Raw genomic sequence first — 22451 nt, forward strand, 5'->3', positions numbered from 1 at the left:
AGGACTGTCTGGCTCCTACAGGCAATCTCTTCCCTGCTTTTTTCAGGACAAAAAAGTGCAGCTGAAATGTAGGATCTTAGAACCATAAGCCTGAAGTGCTGAAACCTACTGCCAGAGGCACAGCCCGGAGCTGCTCTTATGCCATGCTGTAGGACTCAATGCAAAACCTGAAGCGAAACAAAAAATCTTGTGTTTGAGCATTTAATAAAATCACAGTGGAAGCAAAGGGTTGCTAAGCTGTGATGTCATTGCTCCCTTCTTCTCTGACCCCACGGTAAACCATGGGGTGCAACAGGAGCAGGAAAGCACACTTAGGAGGCAGCAGTGCAGCTTTGGAAGCGTTTCATTTCTCTCTCTCAGCAATTTTCTTCCAGAGCCCGAAACATCTGTCTCTGCCTCCAGCCACATGCAAGTGCACCGAAAGAGTTTTGTTCCAAGCCTAATGAGTAATTTCATGCTCTTGGAATTGGAGACAGGGGGAGGGGGCTGGGACAGCAGCCGGAGTCATGTGCTTTACAAGGAGCTCTGCTGATGTCAAATCGCAGCCTGGTGAATTTTATTTTATTGCAGCCCACCAGGCTTCCCTTTAAAGTCTGCTGCTAGAGTTGCTGGTGATCAGTGCAGGAACAGCTCCTACACGGGCTGCTGCATTCCAGGGGCTTCCTCACTTCTGGGCACAACAAGCAACATGGAAAATAATGACATCAGTGGAGAGGAGGTGGGGGAGCTCAGCTGGGCGTCAGCTTTGCTCTGTTTGTGGAGAGAGCACACGTGAATGCAGAAAGCGCTTTGCCTGTCCTGCTTCTGGCTTCCGTGCAGTGTGCTCATAGAAGGAGGGATGAAGGAACAAACAATCCTGGGCAGATGTGTAATCACATTGCTTTAGTGTCTAGCAGATGATGCTGAGATGTGGTGATGCACGTGGTCTGAAAACAGACATAGAATGAGCTGATTCACATTGTAGCTGGTCTCAGTGGTGTTCAAAAAGCACAAACCCCAGCTTTCTCTTTGAGAAGGACCGCGTTATCTGTAGAGAAAGATAATCTGTACAGAGCACAGGAAACAGAAGGCCGATGTTGTTGTATGTTTATCATATGTTTCCACCACAGGGTCTTCCTTTGGGACAGGGTTGCAGATCCCAGGCCCTGGAACAGGACTTGCACAGCCCCATGGATGCACCATGCTGTGTTTATCTAGGGCAGAATATACAGAGCTCTTCCTCCACCTGCCCAGGTTCTCCCGATCCGAAGAGGAAGTTTATATTCACTCACTGTGACTCAGCTATAGAGCCTGACTCATTTTCATGCTGTTACTCATAGAAAGGGAAAGCCAAATGGCAACCAGTCTGTGCCTGTAGACACCTGTAATTCTCCAGCTTTCTGCTGTTAATCTCTGGATGAGTTTCTGTTTATCGGCACTAACGCACTTATCCCGCTGAAGCTTTTAATACTTCTCTCTACAGAGAAAGACTGATTAGAAAATGAAGTTTTCTACCCCTAAAGCTAAGAGGAAGTGTGCTGAATCTCCGTGGCTGCTTGTAGAGTTCCTGAAATGGGACTATTTCAAGCGGACACTTCACAGGGGTAGCAACGGGCTGGGACCAGATGGAGCAACCACCAGGCAGAGCTGGGAACAGCTGCAGTTACTGCAGCTCCTGAGCTGACCTCTGTGGTCTGGACGGAGTTGCTGGTGGTCTGTCTCTTAAAGGTGCTCAGTGCTAGGAGATCCTGCTTCCAGCAACGATGGCTTGCTGGTGACCAGAAATCTGTCTCACCAGCCCTCTAGGCTTCTGTCCCATGCTTTGACTCCCCACTGTAATATAAGGACTATAGCTGCTTGGGTTTCTGTAACAGGCTGCCAGTCCTCAGAGGAAGGGATGGTGGTTTACTTTGTGTAAGCCTTTGTTGCGCTGCCAGCTCAGGAGTCTCTGCTCACTTGAGATCTGGCTGTTTGTTGCTCACTCGCGCATATTTTGTTTGCTCATCAGGGTGCAGGGAAACACAGGGTCCTGGTTTCTTCTCTTGCAGCACGATGGGTGGGTTATTCTGTGTTAGAGACAGCACGAGCATGAGTCAGATTTGAAAACCTCATCCAAAATCTGCACAGGAAGGCTTTAGCTGTGAGGTGGGAACCAGTGCTTGCCACTCACTACAACTGGGCCAAACCCAGCCTTTCCCATTTCAGCCTCATTCCATGTAAAAACCACAGCGCAGCCCTTCCTGCACTGCACAGGAGAGCACAGTGCAGAGCTCCAGGTGGGTGGGCTGTTCAGAGGACAAGAAGGTATCTTGGGCCTGGAGCAGGGGCTGTGTTAGAGTTAAAGCAGTTTCCTCTGCGTTATGGGAAGCTGAGGTTCAGATCACCAGTCTAAGTCTTGCAGAGGGGGGCTTGGCCTCAAACCTGGCTCTCCCTTCTCAGCAGCCTGCTGCTGGGCAAGAGGCCACCCTAGGCTTCTGCTCTCTTGTCATTCTCCTTGATCTCATCTAACGAGCATTGATCAGAATTGTTCCAGGGACTCTCAGATGAAAAGCTGGGGTTTCGGTTATTTTCTGGTGGAAAAATATTTAATTGGAAAAATTCCTGCATGGCTTTGATATGCTTTCAGCTGGCATCCTGCCTGTCCCTCTCTGAAAATATTGCTCATTTTGAGCACAAGCACTTCTTGTGAGGCTGGTTTCTTTGGTGGCAATCCCTCACTTACTTAGGTTTCTGTTTACCTTGAGCAGATGGTAGGAGTTGGCCTCTTGTTACATGGCACTGAAGCGACCTTCTGGGGCTGCCTGCATGTCCTGCTGCCCATCACAGGAGAGCATGGCTGAGAGAGGCTGGAGTTCCTGTTGTAGCATTTAAGGAGCAGCTACTGCCCTGCTGTTCTAGCTGTCTGCTGTTAATACTCGCCACCGCCCCCAGCTCTGGCAGCCGTGTTTGCAAAAAGCTCTGCGGGCAGTGGAAGCAAGCTGGTTTCATCATGACAATGTAGTTATCCTTTTAAGGGAAAATTCCCTCCGGGAGCCAACCCTCAATTACCTCCTGCTCCAGTGCCTTCTTGCTGGAGATGGCTTGTAACACAGCAGAGTTACAGCCACAGTAACTCTGTCAGGCACCTAGCTGCTCTGAAAAAAAAAGAAAATTAAACTCTGTTGGCCCCTGTTGTTTGCTGAATCTAGAAATTGGGGTCAAAACCCAAAGGGCTGGCTCCCCTCATCAGTGTATTTGTGCAGAACCAACCCGTGGACATTACATCTTCAAACCCAGATGCTATTCCCATGGTATTAATGGCATCGTATGTAGACACCATGTTCTTCCCTAAAGAAGTTTGTTGCAGTATTTGGGAGCTCTGGGTAGTACAAGACCGGTGGTAATTCGCTGATGCAAGTGTCTGCTAAATGCCAGAAAACTGGGGTAGGCAGTGGCTGCATTTCAATTTGCTGTTATTCACTGTGGTGAATGGGAGGGGTCCTCCAAGGGTCCTGATTCGGAGGCCAAAAAATTCCTTCTATTCTGCTGACGTGTCTCACAGTCCACGGGGGTGATGTCTAACCGGGACGGGGCTGCTGCGGAGGTTGCCTTCTGTCACAAGGAGCAGAGCAGGAGCATGCAGAGCTGTAGAGAACAGCCTGTGCTCTTTCTATTCTATAGGAATGGTGGCTTTGGCTGCAAGCCCCCAAATTCACATCTCTTGTTTTTAGCACTGAAAATACTTTAATTCCAAATGAGCTGTTTACCGGAAGAACATGACACTCTTGAATGCAAACTTGTCACAGGACTGAGACCAGAATCCTTAAAGAAGTTCTAGGGACTGCTTCTTTTGACATCTGTAAGTTTACTGTTATTGTCTGAGAAAATGGCGTTTTCTCTCTGGGCAATGACATACTCATTTAAAAAACCAACCCTGTACCTCTGCAGCTAGTCTTGTCTTGAGCCAAAACAAATGGACCACAGCCCGTGGCCTGACTGGATCATCTGAGAATGAAACAACGCTCCTTGGAGGAGCAGAGAAGCCAGGCTGGATCTCTGTGCCCCATTTTGAGTGAAATGCACAGGAATCCTATTATGTCTGCCTAGGTCAGACTGAAAGAGCTTTCCCATCTTCTCAGCCTTCCCAAGGGTTTGAATTCTCTTCCCCTATCTAAAGCAAGTAAAAAAAATTAAAAAATTTTAAAGCTTCTCTAAACAGACAGGAAGCAATCATACAAGCTGCATGAAAATATGTAATTTCCTACTTTTAAAAATTGTAAATTAAGTGTTGAAATTATGTTTTCATGCTGCAGAGCAAAACTGTCCCCTTTTGAAATGTCAACTTTTCAAAGCTTTTTTTGTACATTTTTTTTAAACCAGGACACTTTTCCACATCTGTAGTCCTCTATTAACGCTTTGGGTTGCTGGTTTGCCCTGAAAATGTTTTGCCAGAAATTTTCTCACCAGCAATTCCCGTGAGGCCCTGATTCTACCCTTGGAGGTGGGTGATTTTGAACCCACCTGGATAAAAAAGGAGAAGCGTGGCTAACCTGAGAGCAATCCTGTCATTGGAATATATAACTATTGTTTGAACCGATGACCTTTCAGAAGTTCCTTACTTCTTGGCAGTTGAAAACAAGTGGCATTTATTTGCCTTGCTCAGGAAATTCAACCCATGCTGTTGAAAATTCAGTGTTGCTCCAGAGAAAGAGCTGATCAGAGGCTCTGTTGCTTGGACAGAAAGGTTATCCACATGCTGGGGACTGGCACCAGAGAACGTAGGTTCAATTCTGTATTTCCTGTGATCTCCCATGTGACATCTGGCCATGTTTTTTTCTTTGAGCTTCATTTCCCCTTCACCACTGTTTCTTGCAAAGACGTACAATACATGAAGAGCTGGGCAGTGCTTTGCTGTCATGGTGATGTGGTCTAAACAAACGCGGAATATTTTGCCAGTATTTCAAAACTGACTTCTTGTTGTGAACGAAGTAGTAGAGGAACTTGCAGTTTTGTTTGCACAGATCCTCACCCAGTTAGTCATACTGGCTTGCATATCTGTTGGACTTTTGGAGATTTTCTAGTGTTTTATCAGTTTCAGTGATAAATATCCCAGTGTGTGGTGGTTTGCTAGATAACTTGCATCTAAAACTGATTAGCATTTCTCCTTTAAGAAGCATTTCTTTCTGTGCAAGGTAGGTTTCTCCGGAAGGAAAAAATAATTTTCCTTCAAAACTACTTGAATTTTTGGGGGTGGGAGGGAAAAATATTAATATAGTTAAAAACTTCACCGAGCATCTGAAACTATTTAGAGACCAAGAAGGAATTCAATGTTTCAATAACGGGTAATGGAAAGCCAGTAACCAGCTTCATTTCTGGATATGACCCTGCTGTGTAGTTCTGAGGGGAAGGAGAGTTTGGATCTGTTTGCATTGCATATATATCACATCCTTACCCATGAATGGGAGCTAATACTTAGCATTGCCTCCCCACATCTTGCCCTCTTCCTACCTCTGATCTCTTCTCCAGTACACCCCCTTTACAGTCTCTGTTCCAGACAGCTTTGTCTTTTCCCCCAGAACATCTCCAAAATACTTCAAGTTCTTATTTCTTATTTTAAATGAACAATATGGTAGATTTAACAGCTATCTGTAGTATTTGCACAGTATGTCTTATCCATTTATGGGCTAGGACTAATAGTTCTTTAACTGTCATATTGCCCAAAGAAAGCAGGATTTGGAGGTCCATTCCTATCCCTGCTAAGGGCTAGAAAAGTCATCAAAGGACAATTTCTTAGAATTGGCTTTTTTTTTTTTGGTTTGCTGTTTGTAGGAGCATTTCATCTGGTCATCTAATGTTCAGGTCATCTAATGTTTGCTGCAAAATGTCACTACTGCACCAATTAAAAAGAAAAGTATCTGCTGCAGGAGAATGGGTTTGGAGCCCAGCTCTTCAATGCTCTGTGCCTTTGCCTTCGCCTTCATTCTGCGGAGTGAGAAGCTCCACTGTCTCTCCTGGCTGCACTGCAAGGCGGAATTAATTCATGGACAAAACACCTTCAGGTCTTCATACTGGAAGATGCTATAAAAGAAGCACCGATAGTGTTTTTAGTCAAAAAAATGGAGGTAGTTCTAGCTTGGGTTCCCAGCATTTTGATTCCATTCATTCATTTATTTTGAGCAAATAATTTTAAAATTAATTTCCTGACTTTGAAAAATTCCCACGTTCCAAAGCGTAAACTTATACCCCATGGGGATGTAGAAACTGGCTCGTAAATCCAACAGGGGCGAGGAGTAAGGAGGTTTTCTTGGCAGTGACACAACTAAAACTTATGGACAGCTTCTATCAACACATCGCTGAGCTTTCTAGGAATCACTTGTTCTGGCAGAGAAGGTGCATGAGATGGGAAAGTCAGGAGAGATGAGAACTGAAATCTGGAGCAGAAGAGGAGAAGAGAAGAAAGCTGGGGAGAGCAGGCCAGGCTGAGGTGTGAGCAGGGTCTGCGGGGGATTTCTAGGGCACTGTGTTTGTCATCCCACAGCTCCCCAGCGAGAGGGAAAACAGGGTTAAAGACCTGAATAGCCTGTGGGGTTTATTAGCCCCTGAGTCTGGTTGCTGAGGCTTCTGCCAGTGTCCCACAGAAACCATATGGCTGGGAAGGACCTCAGGCAACAGTTTCATCCACCTTTCCATGCAGAAGAGGGTGAGATATACCCACCTTCCCTGCATATCTGCTCTTAAGAAATCCCAGTGATGGAGGTCTCCCTGTGGATCCCATTCTAGAATACATCTACCCTGGGCCTGGAAGACTTCTAAATAGAAGTCTTCAATCTTTTTTTGCTGCAAATTAAGCCAACTTTGTGTTTTTCCCTTTAACTAGTCTATGTGATAAGCTGTTGACGGCCATCCCTCCTGTAATAACTTCTTACAAATGGCATTTTGCAATATTCCACATTTTCTTTTTTTTTCTATAGGTATGAATACATGTGCTTTATGTATCATCTTTGCACTAAGGTAGTATTTCTTCACCATTTCCTCATATGTGTTTTACAACCTCTGAACTGCCAAGCTGGGCTAGCTCAGGCAGAGGGGACTAACGCTGCACTGCACGAGATGCGAGGGCTAAGCCTCCAGCTGCTCTCTGAAGTGAAGGTGGTGGGACTGGGTCTCGGATACCCAGGAAGGGATGGAAAATACATGGCTTAAAGTACCTCGCGTTGACCTCAGACAGCAGGATTGCTGCTGAGAATGAAATCGTTAATGCTTTTAACATCACATTGGCAGTTGTCACAGGAATATTGTGGGTTGCTTAGCTGTGAGGTAAGGCACAAGAAGAACACGGTGACTAAGTTTCCTGGAATAAATTAAGCACTTGCTTTCTAAAGTATGTGAACTTGCATAGCATAACAAAACAGGGATCTCCATTCTCTAAGATGATGGATATCTTCTGTGACTGCAATTTTCTAACTCTTAAGCTGGAAAGGGGAAATCTTGGAGAGCTTCACTGTTGATGACTCATGCTTAAGATAAAACACACATTTTTTAATAGCAAGAATAATTAGTCATCCGAGTAGACTAGCCAATGCTGTAGTAAATCTTTTGGCACTCTGGGACTGGAAGAGCTCTTTCTGCTCTTTTTCAGTTGCAAATTCTTGAGTTCTGTGGGATCACTGGATGGAACCTAGGACCTGCATTATCTATTTCAAATTACGCACTCTCTTGAACCAGTAACCCATAACTATTCATTGAATTAAAAGCAGTCAGGCAAATGGTTCATATGCCAATACTATGTATGTTTTCATTTGGGTGTTTTTAAATCAAGTTTCACGTAGTGCTATACACTTCCTTACCAATATCAATTTAAGGCCAAAATGTGATGTCTGTTTTCTTAGTGTGAGAGGAAGCGAGTGCCTTACTGTACAGTGTATCTGTAGAAATCAACCCCGTGTCTTGGAGACTCCTTTGAGGAACAGCCCCCTTCCCAGCAAGGGGTTAGAGGGTTTGCTAAGCACATTTTTTTACCCAAATGAAGCCAAGATTGTGCAATAGGATGGCGTGTATACTTGCACTCTTTTCCCTGCTTCCTCGTAACTTTTGAACCTACTGACCAGTTTCTACCCAGTTTTTGCAGAAGGGAAACAGTCACTGTGACACCAGCTTATCTTCCTGTAGCTTACTGGCATCTGGACAGAGGAACGAGGCTCTGGTGTTGCTCATCAGAGTGAGTTCAACATTTTGTAGACACCAGAGTCCACATGAAGATGTTAAGGGCAGCCCAGACAGCACTGCTGGTGACTGCACTTGGTGAGGTCTCCAGCAATGAGGATGCTTCCCATTGCTTTCCAGAAGGAGCAGGAGCAGATCCTGGCCTCAGCCGTGCTTTCTGGCCAGGGCAGCCAAGCTGGCAGGCCGGGATGACTCAGGAGCGACTCAGGAACTGCACAGCTCCAGCTCAGTGCCAGCCACAGCCCCCAGTGCTTCTCCTTCCTCCAGGCTTGTGGTTAGCACAGCATCTAGCTCAACCCAGCCTGTGCAGCACGCCTGCCTCCAGAGCAAAGCCTCAATGTGCCACTCCTGGTGGCTCTTCTTTGCTCCTGTTTAGGACAAATGGCTCTTAAACAGCTGCTATTTAAAAGATGGTTTTATTGCCAAATCTCAAAGCTCTTTACAAGCAGGAGACAAAATGCTGCCTTTCCATGGGCTGCAGCAGCTGCTTTTCAGATAGTCATCCACATTTGCTTGCTTGCAAACACACTTCCTTCCTGTCACAGACATGTAACCTGGTGGCACAGCCCAAAACACAGACTCACACCCCAGCACTCCATGCCCAGAGGGTTTTCAGGCACAAAAAACCAGCCTTAGTGCAACCAGAAATTAGATGTAAGTTTAAATGAAAGTTTAAAGGGAGACTTACAAAAAAGTGCGTGGTGGCAGGATGTACACTGAAGATGGGAGTTGCTGTATGAAGTCAGAGCAGACCAGGATCCTGTCTCGTGACTCTGACCAGCACTGCCATTTTCAGAGGAGCATGTAAAAACACCCCAGAAAGCAGTTTCCAGCCCTAGGCAGAGCCTGGCTCATGACCAGAATGAGAAGAACAAGTGGGAAAACTGCAGAAGGAACATGATGCGTTGTTCCCCGCAAAGTCCAGGTGAATCAGGCTTACGGCCAAGCTAGACATTTTAGGATGAACTGCTAACCCTATTAGAAAAAAAAGTTAAAACTAAAGAGTCTCTAACATAGCGTTTTCAGCAGTAGAGTTACTGGGTGCTACGGACATTCCACTTACTTAAGTTATACGTATTTACAAGACATAATACAAATCTACTAAGTTCTGTTAGTACAGCAAATACAGTAATTAGCTGTTGCTTGTAAAATGATTTAACTTGCCCATTTCCTAACAGATATGGGGGGGGGTTATCTGTTAAGATTCCTACTGATGGGAATTCAGTAAAATGTCAGACATTTATTCATTAGAATATTTAGTATAATATAAAAATATACAGTAAATATAAGCACATCCTGTAGGTTTGGCTGTAACAGATAGGGATGTCTGGGTATTTTCATTAGCGCTTTGCCAGATGGGTATCCACAGAACACACTGCCACAAGAAAACACCTGTGAGAGCAAAAGCATTTGTATATACATTAGGTGACTGAGCTATCCCATGAGCTGTTTCCATTCTCCTAGGTTTTCAGTTCCAGGCTTTGATTTGCCCATCCTGGAGTTTAGGACTGGCTTCAGCTTTGGGATATGAACCTGTACCCAGAGTTTGCCCTGGTTTGTGTATATTCCTGTTAGTGTGAACTGTTTTTTTCCCCATCTAATTTATCTCTTGTTACAGAACTGCATCTTGCAAAAGCCTGCCTGCTCCCTGAAGCTGATGTCCCTCAACTTCCAGTGCACACCAGGTTCTGACAGCTCACATTCATACTACACAGTGTTCGGTAAACAAAAGTGCACATGCAGAAAAATACATTTAGATAGCAGATAGGCACTGAGTATTGTCTGTGTTATTAGCCCTTGTCCTAAGCATGTCTGGGAAGGTGAGTAAGGCCCATGGTTCACATTGAATCTACAGCAGCAAATGACACAGATCCAGAGTTTGCTCCAGGCTGTGTGCCTGGGAGTGGGCTTAGGACATAGAAAACTTTTTGTCTCAAAGCAAAGCTTTTTGGCACCTGAGCCCTGAGTGTTTGACTGTGTAGAACTTTCCACGTGAGAGAATAATGAGTGAATTCCCATGCGATGTCTATGGCTGTCTTGAGAGGGGGACAGACCACTGAAACCAAGGCTGGTTTAATCAAAAGAGGCAGAAGCATCAGTTCTAGTCACTACCTGTCTTGCTGGCTCTGGGTGGTGAAAAACAGGGTATTTGGAAGCCCAAAGCCAACATTTCTGTGCTCAGACCTGAAATGCCCACTGCCTAGCCTAAGAAGAGGCTCAGATGAAGCTTTTCTGGGCTGCTGCCATGGGGGGTGTTTGCAGCCCATTACAGCCTTGTGGAATCTGGGAAATTATAAAAGAAAGAACAGAAGAAAAAGAAATGGGTGAGCTAAGAGGGCAGTGTTGGCAAACGAGAGAAGAGAGCTTAGGTACCATGTCACTCCTTAAAGCCAGACTGGGAAGATCGACCTTTTCTGTGCTTCCAGAGTCTGGCTCAAGCAAAGGAGAAGCCCTGTGGGCTGTTATATGATTCTCCTCAGAGCAACTACAGAGAATAGGGGAGGGGACCCAGCTTGGGTACAGGGCTATACAGCAGCGGTGCAAAGACATGATTTTATCACAGCTGTAATCACTAAAGACCACAGGAACTGTGGTTGCTTTCAGCAGGTGGGCAGGGAAGCTATGGGAATTGTGCCAGAGACTTCTGCAATGCCTTCCTCACACCCTTCTGTAGCAATGCATTTTTATTTTAATATACTTAAGCCACTGGGACCAGCCCCTAAGTTGTGCGTGCAAAATGCCTTTCCCTCCATGTACTCCAATTACAGACGTCTGTGCCAAACCACGGCTCTCAGGCTAGCCAGGACTCAGAAGGTAGAGACCTGTTAAAAAGGAAGGGGGATCTCATCCAGACCTGCTGTCTGATGTGCATGCTCCTGTCAGTTAACATCCCAAGACAACAGGGAGCAAGCCTACAGCTAAGGGAACACACATCCCTAAAGATTCTTAAAGACAGCTCTCCTAGGAAGCTCCTAGGGATCTCCTGGACCCAAGTTCTCCAAATGCCTGGCTAATTGTTCCCAACTAGGATGAGAGGATTCAGAGTTACCAGACAGGTATGGTCCTCAATAATGAACGTGTTGTGCTGCTAGAAGACACTCTTTCAAAGGCCAAGTGTAACCTTGTTGCCTCAATTTCCTTATTAATGAAACAGGAACAATGAATACTTGCCTGGCAATGATGCATTGAGACTTGCATTCACTCATGCAGTGCTTAGCACACATAAAGCTCTGCACAGCCAGACTCAGAAGAGTGCCTTCATGGAGCTGCTCCACATCTGAGGACACTACTTGTAGTCAGGAGTTAGCCAGTTTTGTTTGCCTCTGTGTGAGGTCACTTTTTAACTGTGGATGTGGTTTTATGAGTATCTTTGGAGAAGATTAAACCATTTCTATTTACATTCCTAGATGTCACTGGGCCAGGTGGTCTGGGAAACCTTGCCAGCAAGTGAACAAACACTGACTACATTCATCCTTAAATGATTTAACTGGGAAAACCAGATAGGTGCCAGTGTAATCTGGTATCTGCTTGTCTGTAAATACAGACAGACAGGGGCTTTTGCTAGAATAGCCATTCTGCTCCTCTCAAAAATCTGGCTTGGTTTGATTACCAGTAATTTTTAAGGCCTGATCCATTGAAAGGACTTTGGACAGAGTCCTTAAAGAGCATTCACATTTTTGAAACCATTCAACGTCCTACAACCTTCTGCTGTGCTAAGAGGATTAGAACTGGACTGGTATGTACAGCAAGAAGAAAGAGAGAAAGATGCTATAATTGAAAGCTCAATTCTGTCCCATAAACGTGGTGTCTGCACAGCAAAACACCACCTTTTAAACACTGGCCTAGCAATGGTACAAATCATAAATGGCAAATGTTTAGCTTTCATTTTGAGAAAGAAGTCTCTTTGAAGAGTATGTCAGGGAGCACTTCTCCTATAAAGAGTCACTAGATCCTTTTGCTTTTCTTTCTGTTTCTGTGTTGCTTCTTTTTTCAGTTCTCCAAGACCTTTAATTTCTTGCAAAACTTGTGTAGCTTGCCGAAGTTGTTCTACTGCCTCATTCAGTAATGTCTCTGCCATCACTGGGGGTCCATTCCCCTCCTGGGCCTGTTCCAACCCTTGATGTAAAACCTTCTGCAGAAGTTTTTCTGCCTTTTCCCTTTCATTAGCAACTTTCTCCTCCATTTTAGCTAAGTGTTGACAGGAATCCTTCAGGAAACCTTGGCCTGGAGGTGCTCTCTGTGTATTTTTGGAATCAGACAGCAAGTCTCCCAGAGAAGAACTGCGAAGTTTGAGACCTGAAGCACTTTCTACAGACCCTTGCTTCTCAATAGTTCCTTTGACACTCTCATGGCCTGTTTCTGTAGCTAAGGAAGTCTCTGTCTCTTCTGCTGAAGTTTGCTCTTCCTTCTCAGCAGAGGTTCTCCCATTTCCTTCTTCAGTTTCAACTGTTGGGGATGTGACCTCTACTACCTCACCGGCTGCGATCCCGTTCACTGGGGGCTTGGAGCTGCCAGACTCCAGGTCTTCCCAGCCGTCAGCTTCCAGGTCACCATGTCTGGAGTTCATTGTGGCTAGCATTTTTTCTGACAGGACCTTAGGAGGAACAGGGGGCTTTGTAACATCTGCAGTGGCAATCTCAGCAAGGTTGTCTTTGCTACTATCTCCTGACGATTTCAAGTCTTCTGTGTTTTCAGGCTCAGGGACTGGTTGGTCCCAAGCTACTTTTAGCTTGTCTGGCACGCTCTTAGGAGGAGGAATTGGAGCTTTTGCTATGCCCCTGTTGCTGACGTCAAGGAGGTTCTCTTTGTTCTCCTCATTTGGTGCTTGGGATCCTTCCACATTCTCCTCTGGGCCTACAGAGTCCTCTTCCTTGGCATTTACATTGTCCTTTGATGCTATGCCTTCCTTAAGCTTCTTATCTGGAGGCAACAGAGGAGACAGAGGTTTTTTATGTTCCTGCTCAGGAAGGCTGTTCTCTGCATCTTGGTTTTCTTTTGCACCAGTGGGTTTTGTAGGTGGCATAGGTGGCTTTGGAGTTTCTTTCCAAGGTGGTGCATTGTCACTTTCGCTGATAGTGGAATCAAAGTTTGGCGGTCCGTTGTCTACTATATCCAGATCTAGTCGCAGGATACCATCTGATGTAGACTTGGCAGCCTGAAATACAATAGAGAACTTTTTCACTATCATCTATCCCATCATCAATCCTGTGCTCCATCCTTTAACTTCAAGGTAAAGTGCAAGACCCTTACAACCAGCATGGCAAGCAAGGGGTTACTGCTTCACACATTCACCCCATTTATACTTAAATCTGTCGAAACTGCAAGGAGAATCCGACTGATAACAAAAACGGTTCTCTTTTAAGAGCAGCTTTTTCTGTAGCTCAAGAGCAATCTATGGAGGTTGCACTTCTTCCATGCAGCATCACCCTGTGCTACCCTTTAACAGCAGTAGCCAGCTCTACCAGCGTTAATCTGGTAAGTGAAACCCAGTGTGATCTGCTCTGCTAAAATTTAATGAGCTATGATAATCACGAGTCCCAAACATTTCACCCAACAAACAAGAAAGTTGGGTCAAATGATGTACATTGCAGCAAATCTTGAATGCATTGAGCGAAGCACTTCCATCCCCCTATATAGGCCCGCATTTTCCCCAGACCAACACGTTCTGTGAATGTCATGAGCATTTAGCTGCCAAGTTATTTTCTGCCTGATAGTGCAGCAACTTGCACGAGAATATCAAAGCCAATAACCATAAGCAATCGAGAATTAGGACAAAAGCACAGAACTTATTTTACTACTTCCTTTGAGAAGAACATCTCAAAGCCTGTTCCACAATAACCTTATTTCTTGTGGGTGCTAAGCGGTCAGCTCTGCCATAATTTAATTCTTTATCCTGTGGTAGCTGGATCCCTCTACCCCTTCGTTTACAGCATGCCTACCCAAAGCACACCTGCTTTCTGCTTTTGCAACTGTCGTATTTTCACTTGAACATATAAAACAAGTTGATCTTTAGATTGCTTGGCCAGGGATACTATTGTAATACCATTGCCTTCTGCTTGCTTCCTCCAACCTGATGTCATCCCTGTCTTACCGGGGCCAAGCCTCAGCTGGTTAAACCTCCTTCAAACCACAGGCTGTGTGCAAAGCACTCTAGTAGGGGGGGTTTCCTAAAAAGGATGGACTTAGTAAAGACATTGCAGCGTGTAAGCTCAGTGCCCCAGAGGGAGTAATGCGGTGACAGTTCCTGTGTGATGGAACCCAAAACCACACTAAGGCATAGCTGCAGCCAGGGCCAGACTCCTGCAGTGCAGAAAATTTAGTTAAAGTCTCTCTTTGCCTTTCCAGCCCATCAGAGAGGCAGAGGCAAGCTGCATCCTGACCCGTCCTCACCTGGCCTGCTTTGGCACTGAAAATCATTGTTCATCCCATTTCCTTCACGATACTGCAGCCAGCAGCTGTGATACGCATCTTTCTGCAGGCTGTATCCCCTCCCTTTCCCCTCATTCCTGTGTCTGAATTTGTAAGCTAGTCTCCCCTGAATTTGGCTGAAGGTGAGAGGCCTTACGGATATTACTGTTGGAGGCATCTCATGAAAATAGTGAGCTGAGCAGGGGAGAAAGATCTTTTTAGTGCCTAGGGAAGGGCTTCCTACCTTACCAAACCCATATTAGGCAACAGAGAATCCACACTTCATCGCTGCTGTGACTTTTGTCATGTTTTCTTCTGCAGTTTTCTGGAGGAGTGGATGGGAATGTATGATTCATTCCCATGCTTTTCTATAGAAGAGACACTCTCCCTCCATTTCTATGCAAAGTAAAAAGTCTCGGGGCATCTCATTTTCTGCACAAGGGTCATCTGAGTGCTGTGCAGACACATAAGTCAGAGTCTTGGAAGTTTGAAGAAAGAAGGTTTGATTTAAAAACCTTCCTTGGTTGAGATTAATGCTCTGCTAAAATATCAGTCTGTCTGTGGAAACTTTTTCATACATCACAGGAATCAAACATTAGTAAGAACCTCTTCCACGGAAATGAACTGCAGGTTTATCTTGTGGTGCTTTTTCTTTCTTTTCTTTTTTTTTTTTTTTAAAGTGACAGATCCAGAAAATCAGTTAAGAGTAGACAGGCTAGTCCATAAAACTGCCTGGGAGAATAATGTATTCTGTTTCAGACCTAAGCAAGGGCTTGTAAGCTTGAAAGCTTGTCTGCTTTTTCCAGTTAGCTTAATAAAAAATACATCTTCTCCCCACAGACCATGCAGTTCTTCTACCTTCAGACCACTGTGGCTACAAAATCATCACTTCTTAGAAAATAAATATAGGAGCTTCGGTCTCTTCTGATTAAAGTGAAACTACAATGGCTCCAGACGGTGAAGCAGCTCATGAGTCATGGAAAGCTAAATATATTGTAATGTGTTGCAGCAGCTACAGATCTATGGGAACCTGGAGCTTTGTTAGAGAGGTGCTGTCACAGTCTTTCCCAGAGGAAGCTGTTTCCCTTGTCAGCTTTCTCTGGGCTGTTTGTACCTGGGGTTTTGTACCTAAGTGGAAGGAGCAGCTCTTGGTGATTCCAGCTGGGGAGATGGCTCACCCCAGGGTGGGTGCACTTACCTCCTTCAGGTGACTTCTTGTGGGTGGCCTGCGTCCGTGGGTCATTTTCACTCTGTCCCGAGTTACGTGGTCCAAGGAAAGGCTCTCGTCTACTTTTACCTTTGAAAGGGGGAAGAGGAAGGAAAGAAAAAAGGAAGAGGGTCATTAATTTCTCAGGATATGTCTGTAAAGTTCTCACTGTCACACATGAAGGGATGCTGCATTTGGATGAATATTTCACAACTACAGTCTTTGCCTCAGACCTTAGTTACAGCCCACCTGCAAAGCCCTGCATGTACGTGATGGATATTTAAGGTATCTGTCCTATATAGAGCTGTGTTTATCTAAAAAAGCAAAGCATCGAACCTTCAGAGGTTCGTGATGGCTAACCTCCCCTCTACCTAAGGGGCAGGGAAGGAAGGACACAAGGCAGCTTTGTTGTCCTTGCTGCAGCCTGGGCTTGGACTGGCTCCTGCATGTGGCAGAGCACAGTGCCGAAATTGCTGTTGCCATCTTAGAGGTGAAAGCTCATTAATAACCGTGACCTGACTGTGAACTGTATCAGCAGCGCTTTGTTACAGACCTTCCCTTCTACAGCTCTAATAACTGCAGGATGCTGAAGAGAAGGTGTGAGCAGTGACCTGGATTAATTGCAACTCTAGCTGCATTAACAAATTTATTTCCTGGAATCAGATGAGAAATCCACTGCCTCCCGCACATGGGGAGGGAGGTCCCAGCCCTCTGGCAGGTATTCCTCTGTGCTGGCTCTGTGACTGCCCACCCACCCATGCCGTGGTGGCTGAGGGCTTGGAGTCTGCTCCATGCAGAGAGCAGCACCAGTGACTGGAGATGGTAAAATGTCAGCGTGTCCTTGGTTTGCTGGCCTTTGTACCACAAGTTTGTACAATAGGAAAGCTGGCGCAGGTGAAATAGGGATTTAGAGGGAAAAAATGGGTACCAATCCCTGGCTGATATGGCAGAGTGGTTTTACAGCTCTTTCAGCGGAGAACAGCTAATCCAAGCCAGCTGGGGGCTTGACCCTTTAGCTTGTGCCTGGCCTGTGCGGAAACGCTTTAAATCTGAGGTTTGATCCTTACTGGAATGAATGAGAATTAGAGGCTGGCTCCCTCTGAGGACCCAGGTCCTCCTCAGGACAATAACCTCAGGCCACAGGGCAGGGAGTTGACCTGAGATCCCACCTTGCCGTGCTGCTGAGGGGCTGTGCAGAGTTCACTGCCCACGGGAGAGCCATGTGCCGTGCTACTCCAGGCAGCTCTGAGCCGGCGTGGGGTCCCTACAGCAAGGGCTGGACAGCATTGCATTGTACGACATCACATCTTCCACCCGCTGAAACATGAGAGCAGACCGGGCTGCTAAGCTCTCTGCTGCTAGGCTTTATCTTCTAAGGCTGCTGCTGGTCCCAGCTGGTCCCTTTAATTCCACGTGCTGCTTCCCACTTGGTCCAAGGGCCTGAGGAACTGCTACACCCCACTACCAGCAAAGCCCTGACACTGAGTGCCATTTGCCTTGGCAAAAAGAAGCATGTTCCAGCCTCTCCTCCTGCTTTTGCCCTCTGCTAAATAAAAGCAAAGCCCAAGCTCTCAGTTCGCATCTCTAGCAAAGTATCTGCAGCGCTTAGCCCTTTTCTCAAAACTTTTACTCATTGCTTTGGTTTCCTTTGCTAAACAGATCTTGCCAATTGCTTCGTCCCCTCGTTACCCTGCCCATTTCTTCTTGTGTCATTCCTGTGATGGTGGTTTTGTGCACTTCCTTTCAGTTACTGAAACAACTGCAGAATAGATACTGCTTCTTTGGTTTAGTTCATGGCTGATTTACAAGCTAACAGGGAGCAAGGTTTAGTCAGGCTCTAGGATGTGCAATTTTCATCCCTCCCTCTATGCAGCAGGATGGGAGAAGAATTTGGGAATGCAGGTGTGCTGGAGCCAGCTGAGAGGCAGGCAGGTTTGGCCAGTGCCATGGAGTAACTTTCCACCAGACTTCTCGCCAGACTGCAGGCGGGATAGCTGGTGGACTGAGTCACTTTAGATTTTTCCAGTCTTGAAGACTGGGCTATGTCCTAACCAAATACCTCCATTTCCAGGCTGCTTGGTGCTGAGGATCATGGTGGTGTGGGGTAGATGAGGCTCTCCAGGCTGCAGCCCCAGCTCTACACAACTCAGTGCTGCAGCTGCTTCTCCGCACCAGCTGTTTCTATCAGGAAAGGGGAACACCCCTGCATTCGCTGATCCCAAACCTACTGAAGCCACCAGACCATCTCCCACTGACTTTGGTGAGCTCTTGTGTCTTGTGGGCCTCTTGATGAGATGTTAGCTCTTAGCAGCACAGACCATCCCGCCATCACAACATCTGCTCAACCAGCTGCCCCTGCCTCCCTGCATCTAACCCTGGCCAGGAGAGAGGGAAAGGCAGCAAGATGTAGTAGGATGGTGCAAAGGGCTGTCTACATGTTCTACCTTCTTGGGCTGGGAGCTGACGTGGCTAAAAGCTCCCAGCCTGCGGGGATGCAACCTGGTTTACCTTGAATACCATCTTTCTCTTTCCTTCAATACCATCTTTCTCTTTCCTTCAACCATGGCTGGCATGCAGGAAGGACAGGATGCAGGGAGGCTCGGGCAAGTTCTGCTTTTAGCTAAAAAAGCAGTGGATGAGAACTGACACAGAAATACAAGACTTTGAAAACTGTTTCTCTTACCTCATCAAATACTTTGTTTTTGCCTCTATTGATCCCTTCATTAAGCGCTTTTATCCACGATTCCTTTTCTTCCAAAGTTGGAGCTTGAAATTTGATATCATGGACCTGCAAGAGCAGAGACAATTTCGCCTAAGCATTCCTTGTCAGGACAAGAGAGGTAGCGCTCTGCTCTCTGTGTATCACTTCATTTTCTGTATAACATTCAGTTCCAGCCTGTGTTTAAACTACAGATTCCTTTGGGCTTTGGCAAATACTTCACTTCATAGCTCCCATGAACAGGATTTTGTTATGCTGAACAGCTTGTTGCTGCAGTTTTATTTTTGCAACTAGTAACTAAAGTAGTAAGAAAGTAAGAGTTTCTTCCTTCTGCAGAACACTTGGAATAGCTCCTACAGCAGCAGCAAGTTGTTTGTACAGCAAATGGTCACATTGTGTATAGAGTCAGACTGAAAGTCCAAGTCACTTTGTGCTGGTTCAGATGCAATAAAGTACTTTATTTCCAACTTCCCCCCAGGCTGCAAGCAACGGGAAGGCTGCATGCAGCGGGCTCTGTCTGCTCCCCTGTTCCTGCAGCTCTGCAGAACAGAACTGATACGGGAATGTGGGGCTCTGACCTTGGCTGCACTAACCCCGATTCAGCTGAGCACGGACGTGATGAGGCATAAGGGCAATCTATGGGAAAAAATTAACCATATTTTTTCTGTTTTCAAATGAAGAAATACAGCAGTGAACGCTACAGACATACACTTTCTGAGGTTTGAATAGCTATCCTAACAAGAAGGGAAGAGTCGGCCATACAAGAGGGAGCTGGCAAGAAGCACAGGACACAAATAAGGAGGGAGCAGTGGGTGATTGTATGGCCTGTCCTCCAGCTAGCCAGCTCTCCCCTTCCTCCAGGGTAGTCCCGTGGCTTTGCTCAGTGTTTTGATTCTCTTCTTGACCACAGCAGGGAAAATAGGTAAGGTGTTACTTATTTCACTGCTGTGTTCTCTGAGCACCTCACCAGTGTTATGTAGCTTTGCCCTAGCATACGCTTCAGGTGAGAGAAATATCATCATCACATTACAGGTGACTCCATGGCAGACTGGCTTGGATCCAAATAGCTCCATGCAGTGCCCTAATCTGGACTGCACAGAAATACTCTTGTGCTAAAGAACATCATCAAAGTTGCAAAATCAAGAACTTAAAAATTAGACAATCCCAACATTGCTGGGGCAGTCCTAACTCGGCCTGCTGTGCATATTCCTCCCAGTACCATCCCTAATGACAGGGGCGGCACTTCTTACTGAGCTATCCCATCGTGTGTTTTATCCTCATGGGTCAATATGTCTTATTGATTGCACTCTGCTCAAGCCCTGTCCTGAAAACAGAATTGCTGATTCCCCTGACAATCTCTTCTTTGCTGCTTATCAATACAATTATCTGGGGGCTTCACAAATTACTTTTCAGAGCAACTGAAATTATCCACCTCTTACAGGTGGGGAAGTGAGCTACAGAGAGGCTCATTCAAAACACATACTAGTGGGGTCTTGTTTGGAATAGTCTTTTCGGGTATTTAACATCCTATAGGTATTTTCCACCTTCCCATTGCCTTCACGAGCAATTGTAGTCCCAGTCTTTTTGTAAATGAGGCCTCACATTCTGAAATCACAGCAGGGTCTATATAAAACAGGGACTATATAAAATGAGGGTGACAAAGCTAATGGTGACTGGCAGTTGAATGCTCTTAGCAGCTCCCTGTTTTATTTATGGCACAACAAAGCAGCAACTGTTTTGGGTCTCAGCAACTTCTGAAGGTACCATCAGAAATTCTGCAGAACTAAAGCCTGATCTCCTTACACCCACTCCTACTGTTTAGGTAGAAATCGACTGCCCTGCCCTTCTGCATTTATTCCTCGCTTCAATGCCATGGTTTTACATCTGCACGTCACAGTGACAAAGTGCCAGACCTTCACAACCAGCGTGGCAAGCAGGGAGTTAAGAAGCAATTTGGGGAAAGATTATTTATTCAATTAGTTTGCACATAAGGTGACGGGACCACATGTCTTCCTGAGAACTCAGAGGAGAGGTTAGGGCCTGAACCACAGCCCTCTGGAAAAAGAGCCCTTTGTCTGGGGCGCAGAAGGGCCACGCTAAGCAGGGAACCTAAGGGAACGCAAAGCTCCAAAACAGAGCGACAGCCAGATTTTGTTTTAGTCCAAGCAGGTCTGTTTTTGTGTGTGCTTAAAAACTTTTTTCGTTTGGAAACGATTTTGCCCCAAAGCTTTGTGATTATAAAAGCTTATGAGAAAGCTCTACTTGTGAGCAGCTGAGCTGCTGCACTGCCTGGCAAAGACCTGGCAGCCTGCACCAGGGTTTAGAAATCTCCGTACATGTTGTTCAAGGGAAGGATTCCTGCCTCGCTTCAAGCTTCCTCTTCCAATGCCACTTTCTGTGCCTCATTCTCGGCACCCAAATAAAGCTCCCAAGCCTGTGACTAAGCGCTGGTGTCAGCAACCCTGCGGCAGGGCAGAATGAAGCCTCAGGGGGATGGTTCATCATTAATGAGAAGCTGAGATGTCCCTCCTGCACACAACCCTCTGCCTCACAGTGTAATGCTGACCAACCACTGGGGCCACCAAACACAGGCCCAATGGATGGTGAGGGAAAGGGACTCGTGGAAAGATGCTCCCAAGGCAGCAGCAGAAAGAGCCCTCCAGTTGCCCGAAGGGCTGGGCGAGGGAGGACAAGCAGCACTCTGCATGGGACCCCGCTCCCTGCAATGGGGCAGCATGGGCAATGCCAGAGTCATGCTGCTGCAGCCCTGCTCCCTGCTTGCACAAGTCCCTGGGGCTGTGACACAGAGGGGCAGCCTCGAGGCTCGCAGCAGGTTCTTCCCAGTATGCCCAGTTATCTTTGTTTGAAAACGTTTTTCTCCTTTTTAGAACAATACCCACAGATACCAAGGAAGAGTCAGGCTGCTGGGGCTCTGAGGCTGGTGCTCAGGATGCTGCCAGCCAATTTGTTGCATTGTCTGTCTGCATTCATCTTTGGCTTGCATCCTCAGCCACAGCACTGGGGAGAGGAAGCTAACCCAAAGTGGGATGGAAGCTCTCTATAAAGCAGACAGCTGCAGAGGAGAGGCAGAAAGGAGCTGGAGGAGTTGGTCTCAGTCCTGCCTGCCACTGGGGCTCTGTACGCTAGCCTGAGACGCCCAGGTCCTCTACAAACAACAAATGAATTTATCTTGTCTGTATTTTTACTCATTTGAGTATTCACAGATATCAAAGGATGTACCTGAAGATGGATACTTCCCACAAAACGTTAAGCAGGGTCTGTTCTCCAGCAGCAATTTAAGGTAGAGAGTTGTGACACCAGTATAAGGGCAGCAGGCAAGGTAACACATTTGCTCTCCTTCTTGCTAAGCCAGCTGAGACTGGGTCATGCCATAAACAACAGGCTGGTGTGCCAGGAAAAGCTGTCATGGCTAAACCTAATGTGATAGTGACCATTGTAAGGCATGAATACAGACTACGCAATTTACTGTCAGTTAACTCAGAGCACAGCACGGCCAGTCAGCTCCTGCTGAATCACTGGCTAGATGGCATGGAACAAGAGGCTCACACAAGGGTCACTGTCCGTGACAGCAGCGACCACAGTCTCCTCGATTGCTTCATGTCTTGGAGACATCAGTCTCTTCAAGCAGTGACAGTCTTATGGCTATGCTGACCCTGCTTTCCAGGAAAGAGAAGTGTTCCTGGGGTCAGTCTGTTGTACCTGCACTAAATGATTTAACAGACAAGCTCTGGAGAACGGCATAGCTGCAGTTTAAGACCTTTACCAACACTAGCTCTTTGCTGAGCAATTCCGCTAGATGCTGCTGATCTGCAACAGAGGTGGGCTACAGAAACCTGTGCTTGCTCCTCAGCTGTTTCAGTGTAAAGCCTGGTACTGACTTCAGTTCAGTGGGGCTTTGCTAAACTGCACTGTGAA

General features: G+C 46.2%; 1 protein-coding gene and 1 long non-coding RNA gene across 3 annotated transcripts in view; one reads left to right on the forward strand and one right to left on the reverse strand.

Annotated features, from left to right (window-relative positions):
• Positions 1–22451, forward strand: part of LOC128150862 (uncharacterized) — a 35605-nt gene that overhangs the window by 4845 nt on the left and 8309 nt on the right. The window contains exon 2 of the long non-coding RNA XR_008238213.1: positions 17868–18056. This is a non-coding gene — a long non-coding RNA (uncharacterized LOC128150862). The remainder of the gene's footprint in view (positions 1–17867; positions 18057–22451) is intronic.
• PLEKHO2 (pleckstrin homology domain containing O2) overlaps positions 8584–22451 on the reverse strand; it is a 29243-nt gene continuing 15375 nt past the window's right edge. Inside the window, exons 4-6 of one of the 2 annotated variants that reach the window (XM_052807554.1) lie at positions 18480–18584; positions 15788–15886; positions 8584–13336 (exon numbers count right to left, since the gene is read on the reverse strand). In XM_052807554.1, the coding sequence (XP_052663514.1) occupies positions 12098–13336; positions 15788–15886; positions 18480–18584 (1443 nt within the window). In that variant the 3' untranslated portion in view covers positions 8584–12097. The remainder of the gene's footprint in view (positions 13337–15787; positions 15887–18479; positions 18585–22451) is intronic. The other variant, XM_052807555.1, reaches the window with a different exon arrangement.

The sequence above is a fragment of the Harpia harpyja genome, chromosome 14 (assembly GCF_026419915.1).
Source record: "Harpia harpyja isolate bHarHar1 chromosome 14, bHarHar1 primary haplotype, whole genome shotgun sequence".
Lineage (NCBI taxonomy): Eukaryota > Metazoa > Chordata > Aves > Accipitriformes > Accipitridae > Harpia > Harpia harpyja.